This window comes from Natator depressus, chromosome 1 (genome assembly GCF_965152275.1).
Source record: "Natator depressus isolate rNatDep1 chromosome 1, rNatDep2.hap1, whole genome shotgun sequence".
NCBI lineage: Eukaryota > Metazoa > Chordata > Testudines > Cheloniidae > Natator > Natator depressus.
The window spans coordinates 324,690,013-324,708,226 of NC_134234.1; the positions used below are offsets into that span (position 1 = coordinate 324,690,013).

An 18,214-nucleotide genomic window follows, 5' to 3' on the forward strand; every position below is an offset into this window, starting at 1 on the left:
ATTTCCATGCCTGATGCATCACAAGTTATTGTTTCTTAAACCTGTCAATGGTGCAGAATGAAATGGCCTGGGCTGTAGACCAGGTTACATTTGGGGGAAATTTCATATTGGGGTAGAAAAAAGGAAACCGTTCTCTAGAAAAGGCATCTATTTGCAGCTGCTCAGAAATTTTGAATTTAGAAAAAATCAAGGTGGAAGTGGATTAGTGCACAGAGAGCAAGTGAAGTGGTCAAAGGAATGAGATAAAGGCATTTATCATGCAGGCAGCAATTCTATGTCAATGGTACATATTTTAATATACTCTTCAGTGTTTTTTCAGTATATGACATGCTGTGATGTTTTCTAGTAAATAATTAATGCACTTAATTTAACGTGGATTTATTTTTATAGACTTTAAGGCCAGAAAGGACCACTGTGATCATCCAGTCTGCCCTTTTTTATATCCCAGGCCACAGAACTTCACCCATGTGCTCCTGTAAAAGACCCATAACCTCTGGCTGCGTTACTGAAGTCCTCAAATCATGATTTAAATATGAAGTCATGACTCAATTAAGTAAATGGTAAAACTCCCACTGGCTTTAGTGTCCAGATTTCACCAGTAGTCCATGTGTTCCCAAAGATGAATAAGGTCATTAACAGTACTCCCTAATCCCACACATTCCATATGTGTACAGTTTGTATCTACATTGTCTTACTATAGTACAGCATGGTATTCATTCACACATGCTCATACAAAATTTGAATGCAAATCTACTGGTTAAACTCAATACTTGATCTTTCAGGGAAGCCAATAGTTCTCTGTAAGTCAATAATTAAAAAGGCCAAATAGCAGTCAGTTCTCTAAAAAAGGTTGCAGAGTGCACTTTTCCTAACTTAATACAAAGTGATTCACAATGACATATTTTAAGTGGAGATGCTGACAATTTGAGAGACCTGTCTTTTTCAATGGATGAACAGGAAAAAGTCTTTTTACTTGGCGTTCTAAAATTCCATTCCTTTATGACCACTGTAAGAAGTGATATTTTTCTGACACTTACAAAGTTACTGAAACTATAAAATAGAAAGTCATGAAGAAACTACTTACAGGCTGTCCAGGTTCATCTCCTCCAAGGATTCTGAAGCCAAATCCAGACTCCATCCTCCGAAGATGAACATCCAGCTCCTTGTAATCTGGACCTGGTTTAAAAGGAGATCTCATTGAGTAATGTATTTTCATTTTTCCTTGAGAAACTGAATATCCCAGTGGTTCGTTCATTGGAAATGATTAATGATGGTCCTGTTAGAGCATATGGAAACTGTATTGAAAACAGTGTGTTGTACACAGACAAACAGACACAGATACTTAAATATGAAGATATCTCTAAAGATGATGGTGTGCAGTAAAGTATACTCAATCCAAACTAGAAAGTGGGTAGTATGAGGCAAATTCATAATGTCCTGCCTTCTTCCAATGACTGCCTTTGTATTATATTTTGTTGCTCCACCATCAGCAATGGTATTTACTTTGTAACTTTAGTTTAGTTCTTCAAAACTTTAAAAGAGTAATTTGATATGGGAGATGGAGATACTTGAAAAATGATCAGATCTAATTACAGGTCAGTAGAACTAAATAACCATTAATGAAAAGACCATTTTAGTCCACACAGGTATAAACAGTGTGCCAGCTTATGTAGTGTAGCTTTACAGTATTTCAGTCTGAGATAATACACTTGATGAAGAATTTTGGTGCTAGTTGGCATTCAAAGCCTCTAAAATGAAGGGTTTGAAATGGACAGATAACACAACATTAAACTGAACAACTTTCTACTCAATTAACATTTCAGGAGCTTTATAAATCATTAAAATTCCTTTTTTTCAGATCACTGTAACTTGATTGTAAAAGTATGTTCTGTGCTGAAACTCATCATACAACCTTTCAGCTCAGGAACGCTGTGTATTTTTAAAATGAAATTACTGGAAAATCTATTCAGTTCATTTAAAAGCTACTATCGTATAAAAAGTAATATTTAAAATTTTAGGCTTTTATGCACTCATCACAAAAAGAGAGAGGAAATGAATTTTTAAAGCAAATACAGTGAACCAATGAGCATTCAAGAGACTGACAAGAACTGGCTGCTTAATAAAGATGGGCTTTTAATAATGGCAGGCCAGTATTTTACTCAGTATATTTGGGCTTACTTTGGGATGGTCTCTGAAGATAGGACAGTGACTAATTAGGGTGGTCTCTTACAGATTTCATTATAATCCATAACTTAGGATAATGTTTTTCAAGATTTTCAACTCCATCACACCATCCAGCCCAAAACTAAAACCACAAGGGTTTAAAAAACCCAAGAAGACACAGCCCAGTGGGTGGATGATCAAAGGTGGCTGATCTGTGGGGCCCTAATTATTACAGCACCCCATCCTGGGCTAGCTATGGACTGCAGCTCAGCCTAGCATCTTCATAGCACCACATGCTATGGGCTTTCCACCTCCAGACCCACCACTGGCGGTGGGACTTGGGGGCGGGGAGAAGCATAAAACTACACATTGTGGTTCTGCACTATGCTTGCGCTGACAGAATTCGCCACAGCCCACTATGGCATATTAATGACCCCTCTATGCTGCTGGAGTGGTGTTCAGGGGATTTAGCATGCAACAGAATCTATCCCAAGAATTGATACAAAAGAGAAGGTGTATTGACATTATGTGGAGTCAATGAGCGGCCATTGCTATTAGGTCTTCTTGTATTGGGTCAGGTCCAAAATCCCTTGAAGTCAATGAGAATCTTTCTATTGACTTCAGCATGCTTTGGATCAGGCCCTCGGTGTCAATCCTATGATATGAGCCACACTCAGGGATCACTGCACTTGTGAGAATCCCCACAATTGGCAGGATGAGGACTTAAGAAATCAGGCCTTGACACCATACGCTGCAATAGTTGCTGAAGCGCTTTTATGGTCAATCATGTCAATGATTTGTGTGAAAGTAACAAAGTTCTTATATACAAATTAGGGCTGTCGATTAGTCATGGTTAACTCATGTGATTTACTCCAAAAAATTAATTGTGATTAAAAAATGTAATTGCGATTAATCGCAGTTTTAATTGCACTGTTAAACAATGGAATACCAATTAAAATTTATTAAATATTTTGGTTGTTTTTCTACATTTTCATATATATTGTATTCTGTGTTGTAATTGAAATCAAAGTGTATATGATTTTTTATTACAAATATCTGCACTGTAAAAATGATAAACAAAAGAAATAGTATTTTTCAATTCACCTGATATTAGTACTGTAGTGCAATCTCTTTGCACGTGAAAGTGCAATTTACAAATGAAGATTTTTTTTGTTACATAACTGCACTCAAAAACAAAACAATGTAAAACTTCAGAACCTACAAGTCCACTCAGACCTACTTCTTGTTCAGCCAATCGCTAAGACAAACAAGTTTGTTTACATTTACAGGAGATAATGCTGCCCTCTTCTTATTTGCAATGTCACCAGAAAGTGAGAACAGGCACTTGCATGGTACTTTTGTAACTGGCATTGCAAGGTATTTATGTGCCAGACATACTAAACATTCATATGCCTTTTCATGCTTCAGCCACCATTCCAGGGGACATGCTTCCATGCTGATGATGCTCATTAAAAAAAGAATGCATTAATTAAATTTGTGACTGAACTCCTTGGGGGAGAATTGTATGTCCCCTGCTCTGTTTTACCTGCATTCTGCCATATATTTCATGTTATAGCAGTCTCAAATGATGATCCAGCACATGTTGTTCATATAAAGAACACTTTCACTGCAGATTTCATAAAACACAAAGAAGGTACCAATGTGAGATTTCTAAAGATAGCTTCAGCACTCGACCCAAGGTTTAAGAATCTGAAGTGCCTTCCAAAATCTGAGAGGTGTGGAGCATGCTTTCAGATGTCTTAAAAGAGCAACACTCCGATGCAGAAACTACAGAACCCAAACCACAAAAAAACAAAATCAGCCTTCTGCTGGTGGCATCTGACTCAGATAATGAACATGTGTCGGTCAGTACTGCTTTGGATGGCTATTGAACAGAACCTATCATCAGAATGGTTGCATGTACCCTGTAATGAAGGCATGAAGGGACATATGAATCTTTAGCGCATCTGGCATGTAAATATTTTGCGACACCGGCTACAACACTTCCATGAGAACACCTTTTCTCACTTTCAGGTGACATTGTAAACAAGAAGCAGGCAGCATTATCTCCTGCAAATGTAAACAATCTTGTTTGTCTGAGCGATTGGCTGAATAAGAAGTAGGACTGAGTGGACTTGCAGGCTCGAAAATTTTATACTGTTTTATTTTTGCAGGCAGTTTTTTGTACATAAGTCTACATCTGTAAGTTCAACTTTCATGAAAATGAGACTGCACTACAGTACGTGTATTAGGTGAATTGAAAAATACCATTTCTTTTGTTTTTTACAGTGCAAATACTTGTAATCAAAAATAAAGTGAGACTGTACACTTTGTATTCTGTGTTGCAATTGAAATCAATATATTTGAAAATGTAGAAAACATCCAAAAATATTTAAATAAATGGTATTCTATTATTGTTAACAGTGCAATTAATTGCACAATTAATCACAATTAATTTTTTTAATCACCTGACAGCCCTAATACAAATATCTATAATGGATGGTAACGGGGTGTGTGATAGCTCTGCAGTGCTACTTTCTATTCAAAAGGAGCAATGAGCTTGAGTGATCTTGTGACGCACCACAAACTTTTCCCAAAGCCTCCACTTCGTTCATACAGACAGCAAATGGTCAATAGCCCTCGCATTGAAGGACAATGTACACATTGAGGGCTGGACACAAAAAAGTTAGGTGTGATGCCTAGCATCATAATGCCTAACATTTAGGTGCCTAGAAAATCACTGCAATTCACAAAGCCTGAATGTTAAGCACCACACCTCTCACATATATAGGTGCCTACATCCATACTGTAGGGAAGTGCCTGTTTTTGCTTGTGAATCTCAGCTGTGAACCCTCTCCTGGAGTTAGATGCCTATGCCATTTTAGCGAGAAAAGGAGGAAATGGTGGTGCCCACCTTATAGCTTTTAGCAAGTTGTTACTTGGGATGTGAGAGACCCAGGTTTAATTCCCCTGTCTATGCCAGAGGGTGAGGAGGACTTTAACAGGGGATCTCCAAACTCTCAATAAAGTGGTCTAACCACTGAACTATGGTATGAGATACTGGATTCAGTCTCCCTGCTCCAACCTGTCTTTAATTTCCCCAGTAGAACAGCTTCAACAGGAGAGTTTGAGTGAATGAACCATAGTTCAGTGGTTCGAGTACTCTCCCAAGAGGTGGGACACCTCCTTTCTCTTCCTGGGGCAAAGAGGGGGAATTGAACTTGGGTTTCCCATCCCAGGGGAGTGCTCTAATCAGTGGACTAAAAGTTATAAGGTCGGCACCACCATCTGCTCCTCCAGCTTGATTCTGACTGGGAGTTGATTTGGTAGGCAGCTTCTGAGCATACCTGCTGGATCAGGCCCTGGGTGTGACTTAAGTGGCTCAATGCCTACTTACTCCTGGTTCATCAACCACTCTGGAGTTTTGGGAAGAGATAGACATCTGGACACCTAGAGTGAGGCAGCAGTGTGCATGCCCAGAGGCAAAACCAGAGGCAGCTAGGGAACTTTAACCCTGAAATCTAATGTGCTCAGTGAGTTTAGGCACCCAGAAGGTTCAGTGGCATTTGGTGCATCGCAGTGGTCCTGAAATTAGGACTTAGGCATCTAACTTCTTTTGTGCATTCAGCCCTTACAGCCTTGTGGCTCCACTTAACCTATATATAGTTACATGACTAGCCGTAACAGCTTCAAAATAGCTTATCATATCAACTCACTAAATTTCTCTGACAAGTGTCCATGTGCACAAAAATTGTTAAATTAATGAGAAGGTTGTTCCACAAGTGGACACAGGCAGAAGAATTTTAAGCTAGGAACTACACTCTTGCCTTTCCTTGTCTTGTGTCTAAGTTTATTGTGGAGGCGTCTTACAGGCAGTACTGCAGTAGTGAGAAACAAGGGGATCAGTTTTAAAATCTCAGCTTTAACTTTGAATGGCACTGGTGTGAATGGGTTTGTCACAACCGGAACACTAGCTTTTTGTATTGATGTCAATTTATTATGCGCTCCTGACTGTAGGTATTGAGAACATGACTGCCAGCTTGTGAGTAGTACGGTTCTGGCACAAACACTGAGACTTAAACTACACAATAAATAAATAAAAGAAAATAAAGAAAATCACATTGCTGACATTTTTAAAAAAAGATCACTGAAAACAAACATTTGGTATTTTCATGCTGGCTTTTTTTTTATTATGATGAAAAAGGGATTATTGTGGGAGTCAGATACTGTGATGGGCATCAGTACAAAAACTGCTGACATATTTATTTTCTAAAGTCCCCTCTCTGAGCACACAGATTTAACTAGTTAAGGTACAGACCTTTAGGTTTAGGCCAAAAATATTTATGTAGGGATCTTGCAGCCTCTCACAGGGCTCTAACATGTCATTTTGGAAGCTCTTTGACTAATTAGCAGTTTTGTGTGCCAATCACCCCTGGCAAAAGACATGTATCTTGGCAATCTACATTAGCCATTAGCTACTATTATTTTGCCATTAGTGTAGAGCCAATAGCGTTCCTGAAACACTGACAAATTTGCTTTAACAGTAGGATTTTGTTCCATCCAGGAGAACGCTACTGGACAGCCTATTTTCCCATCAAGCAATACAAAGCTTGTAAAAGTAAACAAACGACTAAGGGGAGGTGAAACATGGGTACATGAGGTCCTTTTAAAAGCTATTTTGATATATATCCCTTGGTGTCTGGCCCTGTAAGATTCAGGCCTTGAGTATCTTTTTCTCTGTCGGTTATTGTGGTATATGCCAAATTTTGCCATTTTTCCTGATGGAGATAGTGAAATTTCTCAGTGGCTCAAATTCACAAAGGAAAAATGGCTTTACTGAGAACAGAACAACACTCATGCCCTAAGACAGGGATCGGCAACCTTTGGCTCGTGGCCCATCAGGGAAATCTGCTGGTGGGCCGAGATGGTTTGTTTATCTGCAGCGTCCACAGGTTCGGCCGATCACAGCTCCCACTGGCCGCGGTTCATCATTCCAGGCCAATGGGGGCTGTGGGAGGCGGCGGCCAGCACATCCCTCGGCCCGTGCCACTTCCTGCAGCCCCCATTGGCCTGGAACGGTGAACCGCGGCCAGTGGGAGCTGCGATGGGCCGAACCTGCAGACGCAGCAGGTAAACAAACCGTCCCGGCTCGCCAGTGGATTTCCCTGACTGGCCGCATGCCAAAGGTTGCCGATCCCTGCCCTAAGATGAACTGTACCCTGATGATAAGTATTAATTCATTATAGAATATTTTTTCTCTCAGTGGGCTAGATTGGCACCTTTCATTCCACCTGAAGTAATGGGAAATGAATAGTGTTGCAGCCCTAGGAGTAAAGCAGGGATTGAATTGTGGCAGAATAACAATTTGGGCTCTACTTCCTCTTTGTTCCATTGGGGCTGTAACACCCTTTTCCTGGCACAGCTTACTTTCCCCTCCAAACCAGCTCCGCTTAGCTGACTGGTGCACTACTCACTCTCAATATGGAACGGTGAGTAGCAGTTCAGTAGTAGCTGCTCTTCTCCTGTGCACGAGCCATGATATAGGTAACCTGCACAGGAGAATCAGAATGTGCCTTAGACCCCCTCACTTCCATGCACTAGGTAGCTAACAGGTGAGCCCACTGGAGTTCATGAAGAATAGTTGGAATACCTCTTATTTCTTTTATGTTTAAAGTGAGATTTTTCTAATAGAGCATTTGGCCAAGGAGAAACGACATTAACCAAAGTGCCAATTTATAAAACAATCTGGGATCCCCATTGTTTTGTGAACTCCAAGAGAGAAACAATGATCTGATCACAACACAGTAGGGGTGCTACACAACACTGGGGAATTCCAACTGCTGAGTCCTGATGAAGAGGAAATGTGGTTTATAATATGAAAATTACTCTTTGGGGTATTGTTAATGAACAACAGTGAGATCTCATGCATGCTTTGAATAGGAAAATCTCCCAATTTGATTTTTGTACTGTATTCATCCAAGTCCCTAAATGCATTTCACATTGATAAATGGACACAGAGTTGTTTCTTCAAGGCATAAAACTAGAGGAGAAGATATGTCATTGAAAATGATTGATTCCATTTATGAATGATTTCAACCCTTACAAATGCAAAGAGTGATATTTTGTATGAATTAATTTGGCACATGGGATGATGCTGTAATTAAATATTTCTTCTTAAATGTCTCCTACATTTTAATTAAAACAAGAATACAGAGCTTTATTAGAAAAATTTGGCAGTCTTGCTGTGCTTATTCACTTTTCCTGCTAAAAATAAACATTTGTTTGGACTTTCTCAGTCAAGGTGAATACTAAGAGAGAGAGAGAAAAGGAAGAGATCAAGAATCAGGAATTTGCAAATTACTATTATGAATTGTGGTTAAAGTGAAAATGCACTATCTTCATATCAGAGTTTCCAATGCTCTTGAAAAGTATGAAAAGTTTTAAGAACAATTATGGACCTGGTAATCTCCAGCATTGGTAGTATTTTTAATTTGCACAATTTTGATTTATAAGTATGCAAAGGAAGTAAATGAAGGCTGCATGATAGAAAATAAGAAAGCTTAATAATTAAATCTGTATCCTAATGGAGAATTATGCTACGTTTCTATCCAAAGGGAATTTTGTAGCCACCCTGTAAGCCTTCGAGGGTATGCAAAAAAGAACATAAATCTCTATTTCTGGAAACAGTTAGGTACACAAGACAAGGTACTTATGTGCATAAGTGTTTGCAGGATATAGGCCTTAGAGAGGGCTTTAATGGCAATGGCAAAACAACCTTCACTGTACCAGCAGCACGTGGTGCAGCTGTTTATTTAACAGTATGCGATTTCAGGAAATGGAATGAATTCTTTTTAAATTAATGTACTGTTGATATTTCAAAAGAATGAAGGTGATTCAAACATCCACAAAGTTATTATTTTAAAACATTTTTTTTTAACAGACAGACAGAAGATGTGTATGGATAAAATAAACTTGTGGTCTGCATAACCCATCCTTTCTGCTCTTTAGCATGTGAATCTTCTGGCATCAGATATAGTGGAATATTTTTATGGTACTAGCATTATGTGAATGAATGCTAAGAACACCAAAGAGCATATAAAACATTGTTACATGAACACACATGCTGGCTGAGGAAAAGGGAAGACTTCACTCTAGTCCAAATAACACTCCACATTAGCGAGAGCTTTAGTGCTTATCATTCTTTAACCATGTCTAATTGAATACCAAAATTAAAAAAAGGTGTACTATATAGAATGGTCATTGAGCACTCATGATTGGCTAAAACCCAGAGCAATGATTAAAGGAAGAACAGTTACTTAAACATAAAATGGAGGACAGTTATTTTACAAAACAAGGAAGGCTGAAGAATACTTGCCAGAGGAATCCACTCGAAAACCAGTCCTGGGCGGCACTTGCTCTGAATAGGAAAATGGGGAATTAAAGATGAAATACGTTTCTCCAGACATTTAAAGATGTAGTGCCACTTTCTCTGTCATGATCTGAATTGTTAAAGTGCAGTTGCTACCTTTTGTTAGATGTGTTTCCTCCTACTTTTTAGTAGACTGATGTAGTTTAGCTAGATATAAATATTTATGTACCATCCAGTTCATTTCTTTGTAAAGTGTAACTGACAGTAAACTGGTAGCATCCCTTCAGTGGAAGTGGCACTTGTCTTACACAGATGTTAATAGAAAAGGAGGACTCGTGGCACCTTAGAGACTAACAAATTTATTTGAGCATAAGCTACAGCTCACTTCATCGGACGCATACTCCCTTTCTTTTTGCGGATACAGACTAACACGGCTGCTACTCTGAAACTGATGTTAATGTAATTGACGTAAATGTTAGTGGAAATGGCTATGTTTATTCATCAGCAAGCAACAGTAAAAGAGAAAGTTAAATGGCTGAAGTTAAAGGACTTAACCCTGCATTCACTGAAGTCAATTGCAAATCCCCTATTATCATCAATGGGAGCAGGTGTTTGCAAAAGAGATTTGTATAACAACCAACAACAGGTGAACCTGGAGCAAACAGAAAGCTGAATTCACGTTCACAGCTCTTTTGCTTGTCACAAACTATTTTAACTGTGAACTCATTCCTTACAATCTCAGCTGAGCCCTGCAAGTGAATTGCAACCAGGTCTCATTCACTGGCCAACAACGGCTGGGTAAATCAGGTTCTTTTATATTCAGTCTACCTTTTCTATAAAAGCATGGTTTGTATTTGATGATATAAGTGAAGTACCTTCTATCATATCAGTATCTGTAGGAAAACCATTAAATGGAGAAGCATATGTTACTTTCCTGAGTTAAAAGCATCTCAGCATGGAAATATCCGAGACCTCACACAAAGGATGAACTGGCTTTCTTGGAGCAGCTCCAGTCTATTGAGTATAATTAAAAATCTCTCACGGGAAAATACAGTATGATAATGTTCACTTGAAAGTTGCTGATCAATATTACCGATACTCATTTAGAAAGCATTTCCACATGACTGGAGGCATAGTATTAACTAGCACCCACTGAATGTGTTGAGAGATCAAGGCACAGCTGAGTGACACACAAAAGAAATATGTATGTTGATGAAAGACAGATTACTCTGGAGTGCTGTTTAGTTCATGTAATGATTATTACTGAAACAAAAAGAGTAAGAATTTTTAAGGAAACACATGCCTACAGTTTAAAAAGCTAGTTATTTAATATTCGTACTTTACATCTGAATTTTATACTGTATTTTTTTTAGGTTGGGATTTTCAAGACTACCTAAGTGACCTACGAGCATCACTCCCGTTGACTTTCAATGGGATTCATGCTCCTAAGTCACTTAGCTCTGGAGTGACCAGACAGCAAATGTGAAAAATCGGGATGGGGTGGGGGATAATAGGAGCCTATATAAGAAAAAGACCCAAAAATCAGGACTGTCCCTATAAAATTGGGACATCTGGTCACCCTACTTAGCGCTAGATTCACAAGAGGAACACTGGTGCCTAACTGCCACCGAAGGTCTTTAAGTCTAACATTTAGATGACACTGGCACTCACAAACCCCCCACACAGCTGTCACCTAATCCTGTAGGTGCCTAAAGCTTCTAGGTGCCTAAGTTTCTGCCAATGGACATTCTGCCAATGGACATTCTGCCAATGGACAGCCACGTAAGCCTAGACATTCAGTGCCTAGCTCACACCTGAGCCTTGGTGGGATCCACAAATTAGATATTTGCGCACCTGTTTCACCTTTCGAGCCTGACATAGTAGGCCTGGTCTGAGGCTGTCTTTGAGCACGCCTATAGGATCGGGTCCCACACAAAAGAGAGACTGAGGTGGTGCTGCCACTTCCACTCACGTACCCCAGTGGTTAGAGCACTTACCCAGGTTGTAGGAGCTGCAGGCTCTAGTTCCTACTCTGTTTGCTTCAGAGAAGGGACTTTCTTCCCCTTCCCAAGTGAATGCCCTAACTCCTTTTTCGTTTGCAGTGTTGTGGTAGCCATGTTGGCCCCAGGATATTAGAGATATAAGATGGGTGAGATAAAATCTTTTATTGAACCTGTTGGTGAATGAGACAAGCTTTCAAGCTACACAGACCTGAAGAAGCTCAAAAGCTTGTCTCTTTTATCAACCGAAGTTGCTCCTATATAAGTCCTTTTTGTGAACATAGTCCTAAGGTCCCTTTGAAAATCCCACCATCAATGCACAAGGAAACCTGTCTTAACATACAAGCAGTTGATGAAAAATCTCAGCTACGAAAGCAGAGTTATCAACCACTGAAATGACTGTCAAAACTTGTTCTTAGTGGAGGTGGTCTTCTAAAGAATTCAGAGCTCAGGACTGGGAGCAGGTGTATTTGAAACTAATGCTACTCCACTGCACCCTCAGAGAAATGCTCTCTTCTATTTATTGCTTTTCTAGATTTTAATGGTATTTTTAAAAGAAACAGCTATTTTACTGCATGGAAAGCAATTTCGTCTTGATAGCCCCAATAATATTTTATGCTTGGAGGTACCTAAGTTTTTTCTGTTGATCATACGTCTAGAATTACTCTCTCAAATGGTTCTAAGATTGGATAATTTTGCATTGCTCATTTGTGCTTGTCAATTATCTTACTACCATTCTATACTGGCCTCAAGCAGCATTCTGAATAAAGCACTTAATTGTAACAAATTAGGCAGGAATTCACTTAGATAGGTTAACAGGGCCATGAATCTTAGTAAGGTCTCCTTGTTTTGAAGTCTTTCCATTTGTACAAGAGCCACCTCCTACTTTGGGTCCAGTTGAACATGCTTCTGCTGTAGTTTGTGTCCTTCAGAGCTAGTCTCTTTCAGTCTCATCTGGCATTTGTTCCCGATCAATGATGGTTCTTTTCTCTGGCTCTCTTCACAATCTCACATTGCACTATTCATTTTTGCCCCAAATCAGCAGTGCATTATTTTCAACTCATTCAGATCCTCACAGATTTGGAATACAGTGCTTTGCTACTTCTCAGGTGCTGAAGCAATCCTAAAGGGAAGTTGCTTAAATATATGCCTACCAAAAAGAGAAGTGTAAGATGCAGACCTTTGCACCTCTCTGACCACATGAAAGAGTAATGTCCCTTTAGGAGGACTCTCCTCCCTGCACTAACCAATTCCTTACACACAATAGAGGATTTGTAATCATGTTACTGCCTCTTTGAAAAGGAAAGTGCTACCATTAGGACAGGTGGTCAGCTTGGAGCGTGGGCTCACACAGTCTGCAAAGTGCCAGCAACCAGCAGAGAGTATCTAATGAGGGAAGATCTTTAAGGACAGCAACCTGAAGAATTAATTTAAAAGGAACTCCCCTTTCATCAGCAGCCCCCACCCTGCATTACTGGTTGCAGAGATATAAATTGCTCTTTTCAAACTCACATAGCTCTGTGCTTAAACAGCCTAAGAAAACCTGAAGAACAGCAGATTCTAAGTGAAGGGGAAGATATGGTCTGAAGATCTTGCCCTTTTCTCCCCTCTGTTTTCCCTCTCCCCTTCTCCAAATAATAAAATCCGTCAAAAATCACAGAAGAAAAAATTGTAATTTAGAAATATGCTAACTGATATAGTAATCTGACTGATGAGGCTGTCTGCTCCCGACATGTGTCCCTGCACTACAAGGTTACTAGATGGGTTTGGAATTGTCCTCACCCAATCAGATTGTATGTTGATCATGTGCACATCAGCACTATAAAATTCCTTATGTGTTTTACTGAAAACAGTTGCTGGAAATGTTAAATTTCACCAAAATATTCAGAGACCCTGGGCCATTCTGAACACTAACAAGCTGTGAAATGTCCTTTTGTAAAAAGCAAGACATTTGTAGATATAGGAGAATAACCTATTCATATGGCAGCTTTTAACCTTCCCTCTACTTACCATTACATTCTGTTTGGTCTCCTTTCACCCTATCTTGGACTTCTCACACTACAACTTATACCTCTGTCTACCAGGAAGTAAGGAAGCAGAGGAATTATTGGTAAAGGCCAGTATAAAGAGACCAAACTGCCCACTTCCACCACAGTCAACAGACTTCCAGAGTACAGACATAGGTAACAACAAATGTGGGATCTTTTTCACTGCATTCTACAGTGTAAGAAAAGAAAACCTGCAAACAAACGAGAGGGAAGTTGGATGGGGCATGAGGAAGACCATAAACACTTTACTGATAAGGTCATTTTCCCTTATCATGTGTCTTTCCTTTCCCCATCCTACAGTGTATTCACGGCATTAAGCTAATGTAGCAATACGAAGGAAGACACATAATCTTAATAATAAGGCATGAGACCTCAGGAGGAGGGCTTCTTTATTTTTTGAGCTTTAAACGCTTTTCTTTTTTGTGGCTCCCAGTGCATACACCTCAGTAAATATATAATAGTAGAAAAAATGACAAGAAGAATGCTCAAGCTGAGACAATGAGATTATTACAGCAATTACTTAAAGGACATCCTGGTGTCTTCATCTTCCAAATAATAAGAGAGTTCAAGATAAATGAATGAAAAAGTTGGATGAAAAGTTAGCCACTCTCTTGGGTCTGTTTGGTCTTTTTTTCTCTTTCGGCAGATTCCGAAATGGTACCCAAGTGGTTTAATAACAGGTTAAATGAGACCACCTTACAGTTTGTCACTTTTGACACTTTTGTGATCCATTTGTTCACAGATGGAGAATCTGATGTTGCCAATCTGCTGTAAGGTCTTATATTTAACCACCGTAATGTGAAGTGAGATTTCCACAAATGTCTGAAAATTCAGAGGCGGGGAATAGAGCAGCCATAATATATGTATTCCTTATGACAAACTCCAGCTCACATGAACATGTCTGGAGTACATAACCAATACTCACTCTCTTTTAATGGCAAGGCTTTGGTATGTTTGAACACTATTAATGCACATTATTTCAAATGTACAATATTAATATAGATCTTTAAAATGACCTGTTGCACTCTCTTGTCTCCCGGGGAAACTCACATTAACTGGTCTCCTTGATGGTTGCTAATAGAGATTCTAATTCTTTTTTATTTATTTATTTTTAAGCATTGATATTTCCAAGAATGCTTTGAGATCTGCTTTCTTTTGAGCAAGTGTACATAGGAGGGCACCCCGCAAACAGCCTGAGAATTCCTCACTGCAGAGCAATTGGCTTTTTTAGCTCCACTTGCAACCAGACATCTAGCTGAATGTCTTAACAGAAAATGGAGGAGAGAGATCCATTCTTAGCCAAATGCTTCACCTACTTTAAAGTTCTACCTTATGCATGCATAAACAGTAAGAGCTAAGCAATTTGGTACTGCCTAAATGCCCAAGAGGGGATTTTATGATTGGAGGTATCTAAAACAGGAAAAAAACAAGAATGGCTGAAAACAGCAGGTTCACATGGACGTTCAAGTATACTTGGAGATAAAACATCTAATTTAAACAGTTGTATCTAGAGGAGGGGGAACATAACTGAAGGCTGTATCCTTCCAGGCAAAGTGCACATAGCCTGAAGGGACACCAGCTGAAGATTGAATCTTTTAGCGGCTCAAGGGAAAACACAATAAGCCTTGTTGAACTTAAATCCAAAATCATTTTGAAAAAAGGGTTAGTCTGCTCCTGTCTCTGCAAAGACTGGAGAGATTGTATATAGTCCACTATGCAAAAACATTTGAGAGCAGCACAGAAATCTCATGAAGCTATTCATCGGGTCATGACAGCAGAGAGAAAAGAACTTATGTCTATGGTAAGTCTACCAGGCAAGTGAAAACAGGTTTGGGAACATGCAAGTAAGGGTCTCTCGGGGCTACGGGAGGAAAAACGCCCATTGACAAGACCACCTTGAAGAAGTCAGTTCCTGCACCCAAAGGCAAGACAGAGAACACTAGAGACAGTATGCTTTCTTCAGGCCTGCTTATTATTGAGAAGATTGCAGGGCTTGATAATTTCCCTGATGTATGTTGTAACTCTGCTCATAGGGGTCTCTGAAGCAGAAGCATTGACTAAGTAGTCCATGTGAAGAAATTGCTTTCTGCAGTGAAAAAGAAAACGGGGAAGCTGTGAGTGAGAGGATCAAGAAGAATTAGAGATTTAGTAATATGGTGATTGGTGCTGTAAAAATATGATTATAGAGACATACGTCCTGATGGATTCTTATGACAACTTCCAAAGTATAGAGATGTGAAGGCAAGGAGGCTTTGATCATGGTGGGGCAGCAGAGGAGGAAGAGAGAAGGCACTGCTGTTGGTTTGAGATAGGCCATGCAGAAGTGAAGGAAGAGGAATGACTGTGCCCCCAAATACCTTCGGGCCAGAGAGCGATGGGCTAACAATAGTGATAGCTCCAAAGAGAAGGTAGTTGTACCAATATTAGTAAAGTAAGAACACAGATAAAATCTCCCTCTGTTATGAACAGACTGAGACAGGGAGTCAATAGAAAGAGTATGTTAGTGTCAGAATCCCACACCCAAGATGAATGGAAACCTTCACAAAGTTTGGAAGGGAAGAACAGTTGGAAGTTCTACTGTAATGAAGTTCTTGCTCCTCTGAAAAGATCCATAACAGGTGCCCTCTGCTGCATACAGTGGTAGGAGCTCAGGGGCTATTTTGTCCAGTGGGGAAGTATGGAGTGATGGGACAAAGCCATCATTGCCCTGGAGGCCAGTTTATGGGCCAATTGGTACCTTCAGAGAAACTAAAAAAAAAAACACCATAGTTTACTTCTTCTCTCATGTATTGACCAAGGGGAGGGCTCCAGAACAAAGGTTGAAGATGCCAGGATCAATCTGACAAGGAGCAATTCTAATAGAAATTAACCTAACCACAAGGCACTTATGGAATTTTGTGAGGAGTAGCAGGATTCTGTCTCCCATCTCTGTGGTTTCTCTCACAACCTGCTAGGTGGAGGAAGTGCAAGGTGCTGGAATGGAGCTAGTCAGGCTCAAATGCTCATTTCTGATGCTTCTAATGGGCCCTTTGTGTGGAATTAGCACTGCGGGGAAGCAGGTTTCAATGTGAGAACACGAACATGGGGAAGGGCTGACTACAGGCGGCCTGGCATCAGAGTCCTGAGACAAAGACAGTGAAGGAAGCAATTGCCTGGATGCTCTCTGCCCATTCATGGACTTAAAGCAGAGCTAATTTTTATTTGTCTTAAATTTTTTTTCTTGTGGACAGGAGCTAAAAAAGGAAAGTGAGAGAGAGAAACAAATAAAAGTTAAAGGAGAAAGAGAGAGAGAGATGATCTTCAACTTCTAGGACAAAGAAAGTCAATCAGACTGAAGTGGAATCAGACAATCTGGTCCCTCTACACTGGCCCATGCCTCCTTGCTTCCTGGTGGATGGAGACATAACAGTGTAAGGGTATTGCACTGGCTAAGTCTGTCATGTCCAACTCTGCTGGTTGGTCCAAATACTGCAGAGGAACCTATTACTGTGACCAGTTAAATGTAACTCCTTTAGCACAGGTGGGCGAGACCTATGCCTTCTTGTTGAAGGGTCAGGATTTTACACTGCTGATCATCAGTGCTGAAGGTTGATACACACGTTATCCACTGTAGGTTTGGGGAAGAGGAGATATTTGGCAATTGCTCAAAAGGGGCATTCTAGCAGCTGTGGCATGCCAGAGTGCAGGGGTTGTGAAGGGTCTGGCTATAAACTTGCACTAGGGGATTTTCCTACATTAGGGAAATTCTAAGCCAAATTTAAATTTGCTATTTGCTGCCAGAGTGGTGAGAAACAGAATTGGTGGGGCTGAATATCTCTGTATATTTTATGCTTTTCATTTAAAAGCAGATTATCTGTAGACTATTAGGTTCATTTTGATTGTTTTGAATTGAAGTTTGCAAGATATATGTCAGAGAGACAAGCTGTTGGTGAAAGAGACATGCTTTAGAGTTTGCACAGAACTCTTCTTCAGGTCAGATACGTTAATTAGACATTAACCCCCAAATAAAAATATAAGGGGTGGAATCCTGATCCTACTGAAGTCAATAGCAAAACTCCCATTGATTTCATTGGAGCCAGGAACACAATAACATACTTCCCATTGACACCACTGGGAATTACTTCTATCCTGTGGGGAAAGAACTAGCACCACCTTGGATCCAGATCTGGGTATACTAGGATCCTTCCCTCTCCCTCATAGTCTCATCACCTCAACTTCATTCCACACCATCCCCTCCTTCCCCTCTTCTCCCCTGCTCTGTCCTCCTCATCCTCCCTTCTCTTCCCTTTTCTTTCCATTCATCTGATACCCTCTTGATTACCCCCCCCCCCCCACAATTGTGGCGCTAACCTGATGTTTGCTGCCATCACATTGTTCACTCTGCTGGTGTTTCTACCCCTTCACCCAGCCTGTGTCTGTCTTGTCTATTTAGAGTGCAAGTTCTTTGTGGGCAGGGACTATCTACTGTCCTGTGTTTGTATAGTGCCTTGCACAATGGAGCCCTGGTGCATGACTGAGACTCCTAGACACTACGATGATAATAAAATAGCAATAATAATAATATTTAATATGTATATTGCCATAGCACCTGATTCACATTGTGCTGAGAACTGAATAAACACATAGTAAGAAAT

The 18,214-nt window shown here is 40.0% G+C and overlaps 1 protein-coding gene across 3 annotated transcripts in view; it reads right to left on the reverse strand.

Annotated features, from left to right (window-relative positions):
• The window catches only part of MAGI2 (membrane associated guanylate kinase, WW and PDZ domain containing 2), a 1,132,945-nt gene that overhangs the window by 95,012 nt on the left and 1,019,719 nt on the right, over positions 1-18,214 (reverse strand). For 2 of the 3 annotated variants that reach the window (XM_074942551.1, XM_074942552.1), the window contains one exon: positions 1,085-1,176. In XM_074942551.1, the coding sequence (XP_074798652.1) occupies positions 1,085-1,176 (92 nt within the window). Of the gene's footprint in view, positions 1-1,084; positions 1,180-9,541; positions 9,581-18,214 lie in introns of all 3 variants that reach the window. The other variant, XM_074942550.1, reaches the window with a different exon arrangement.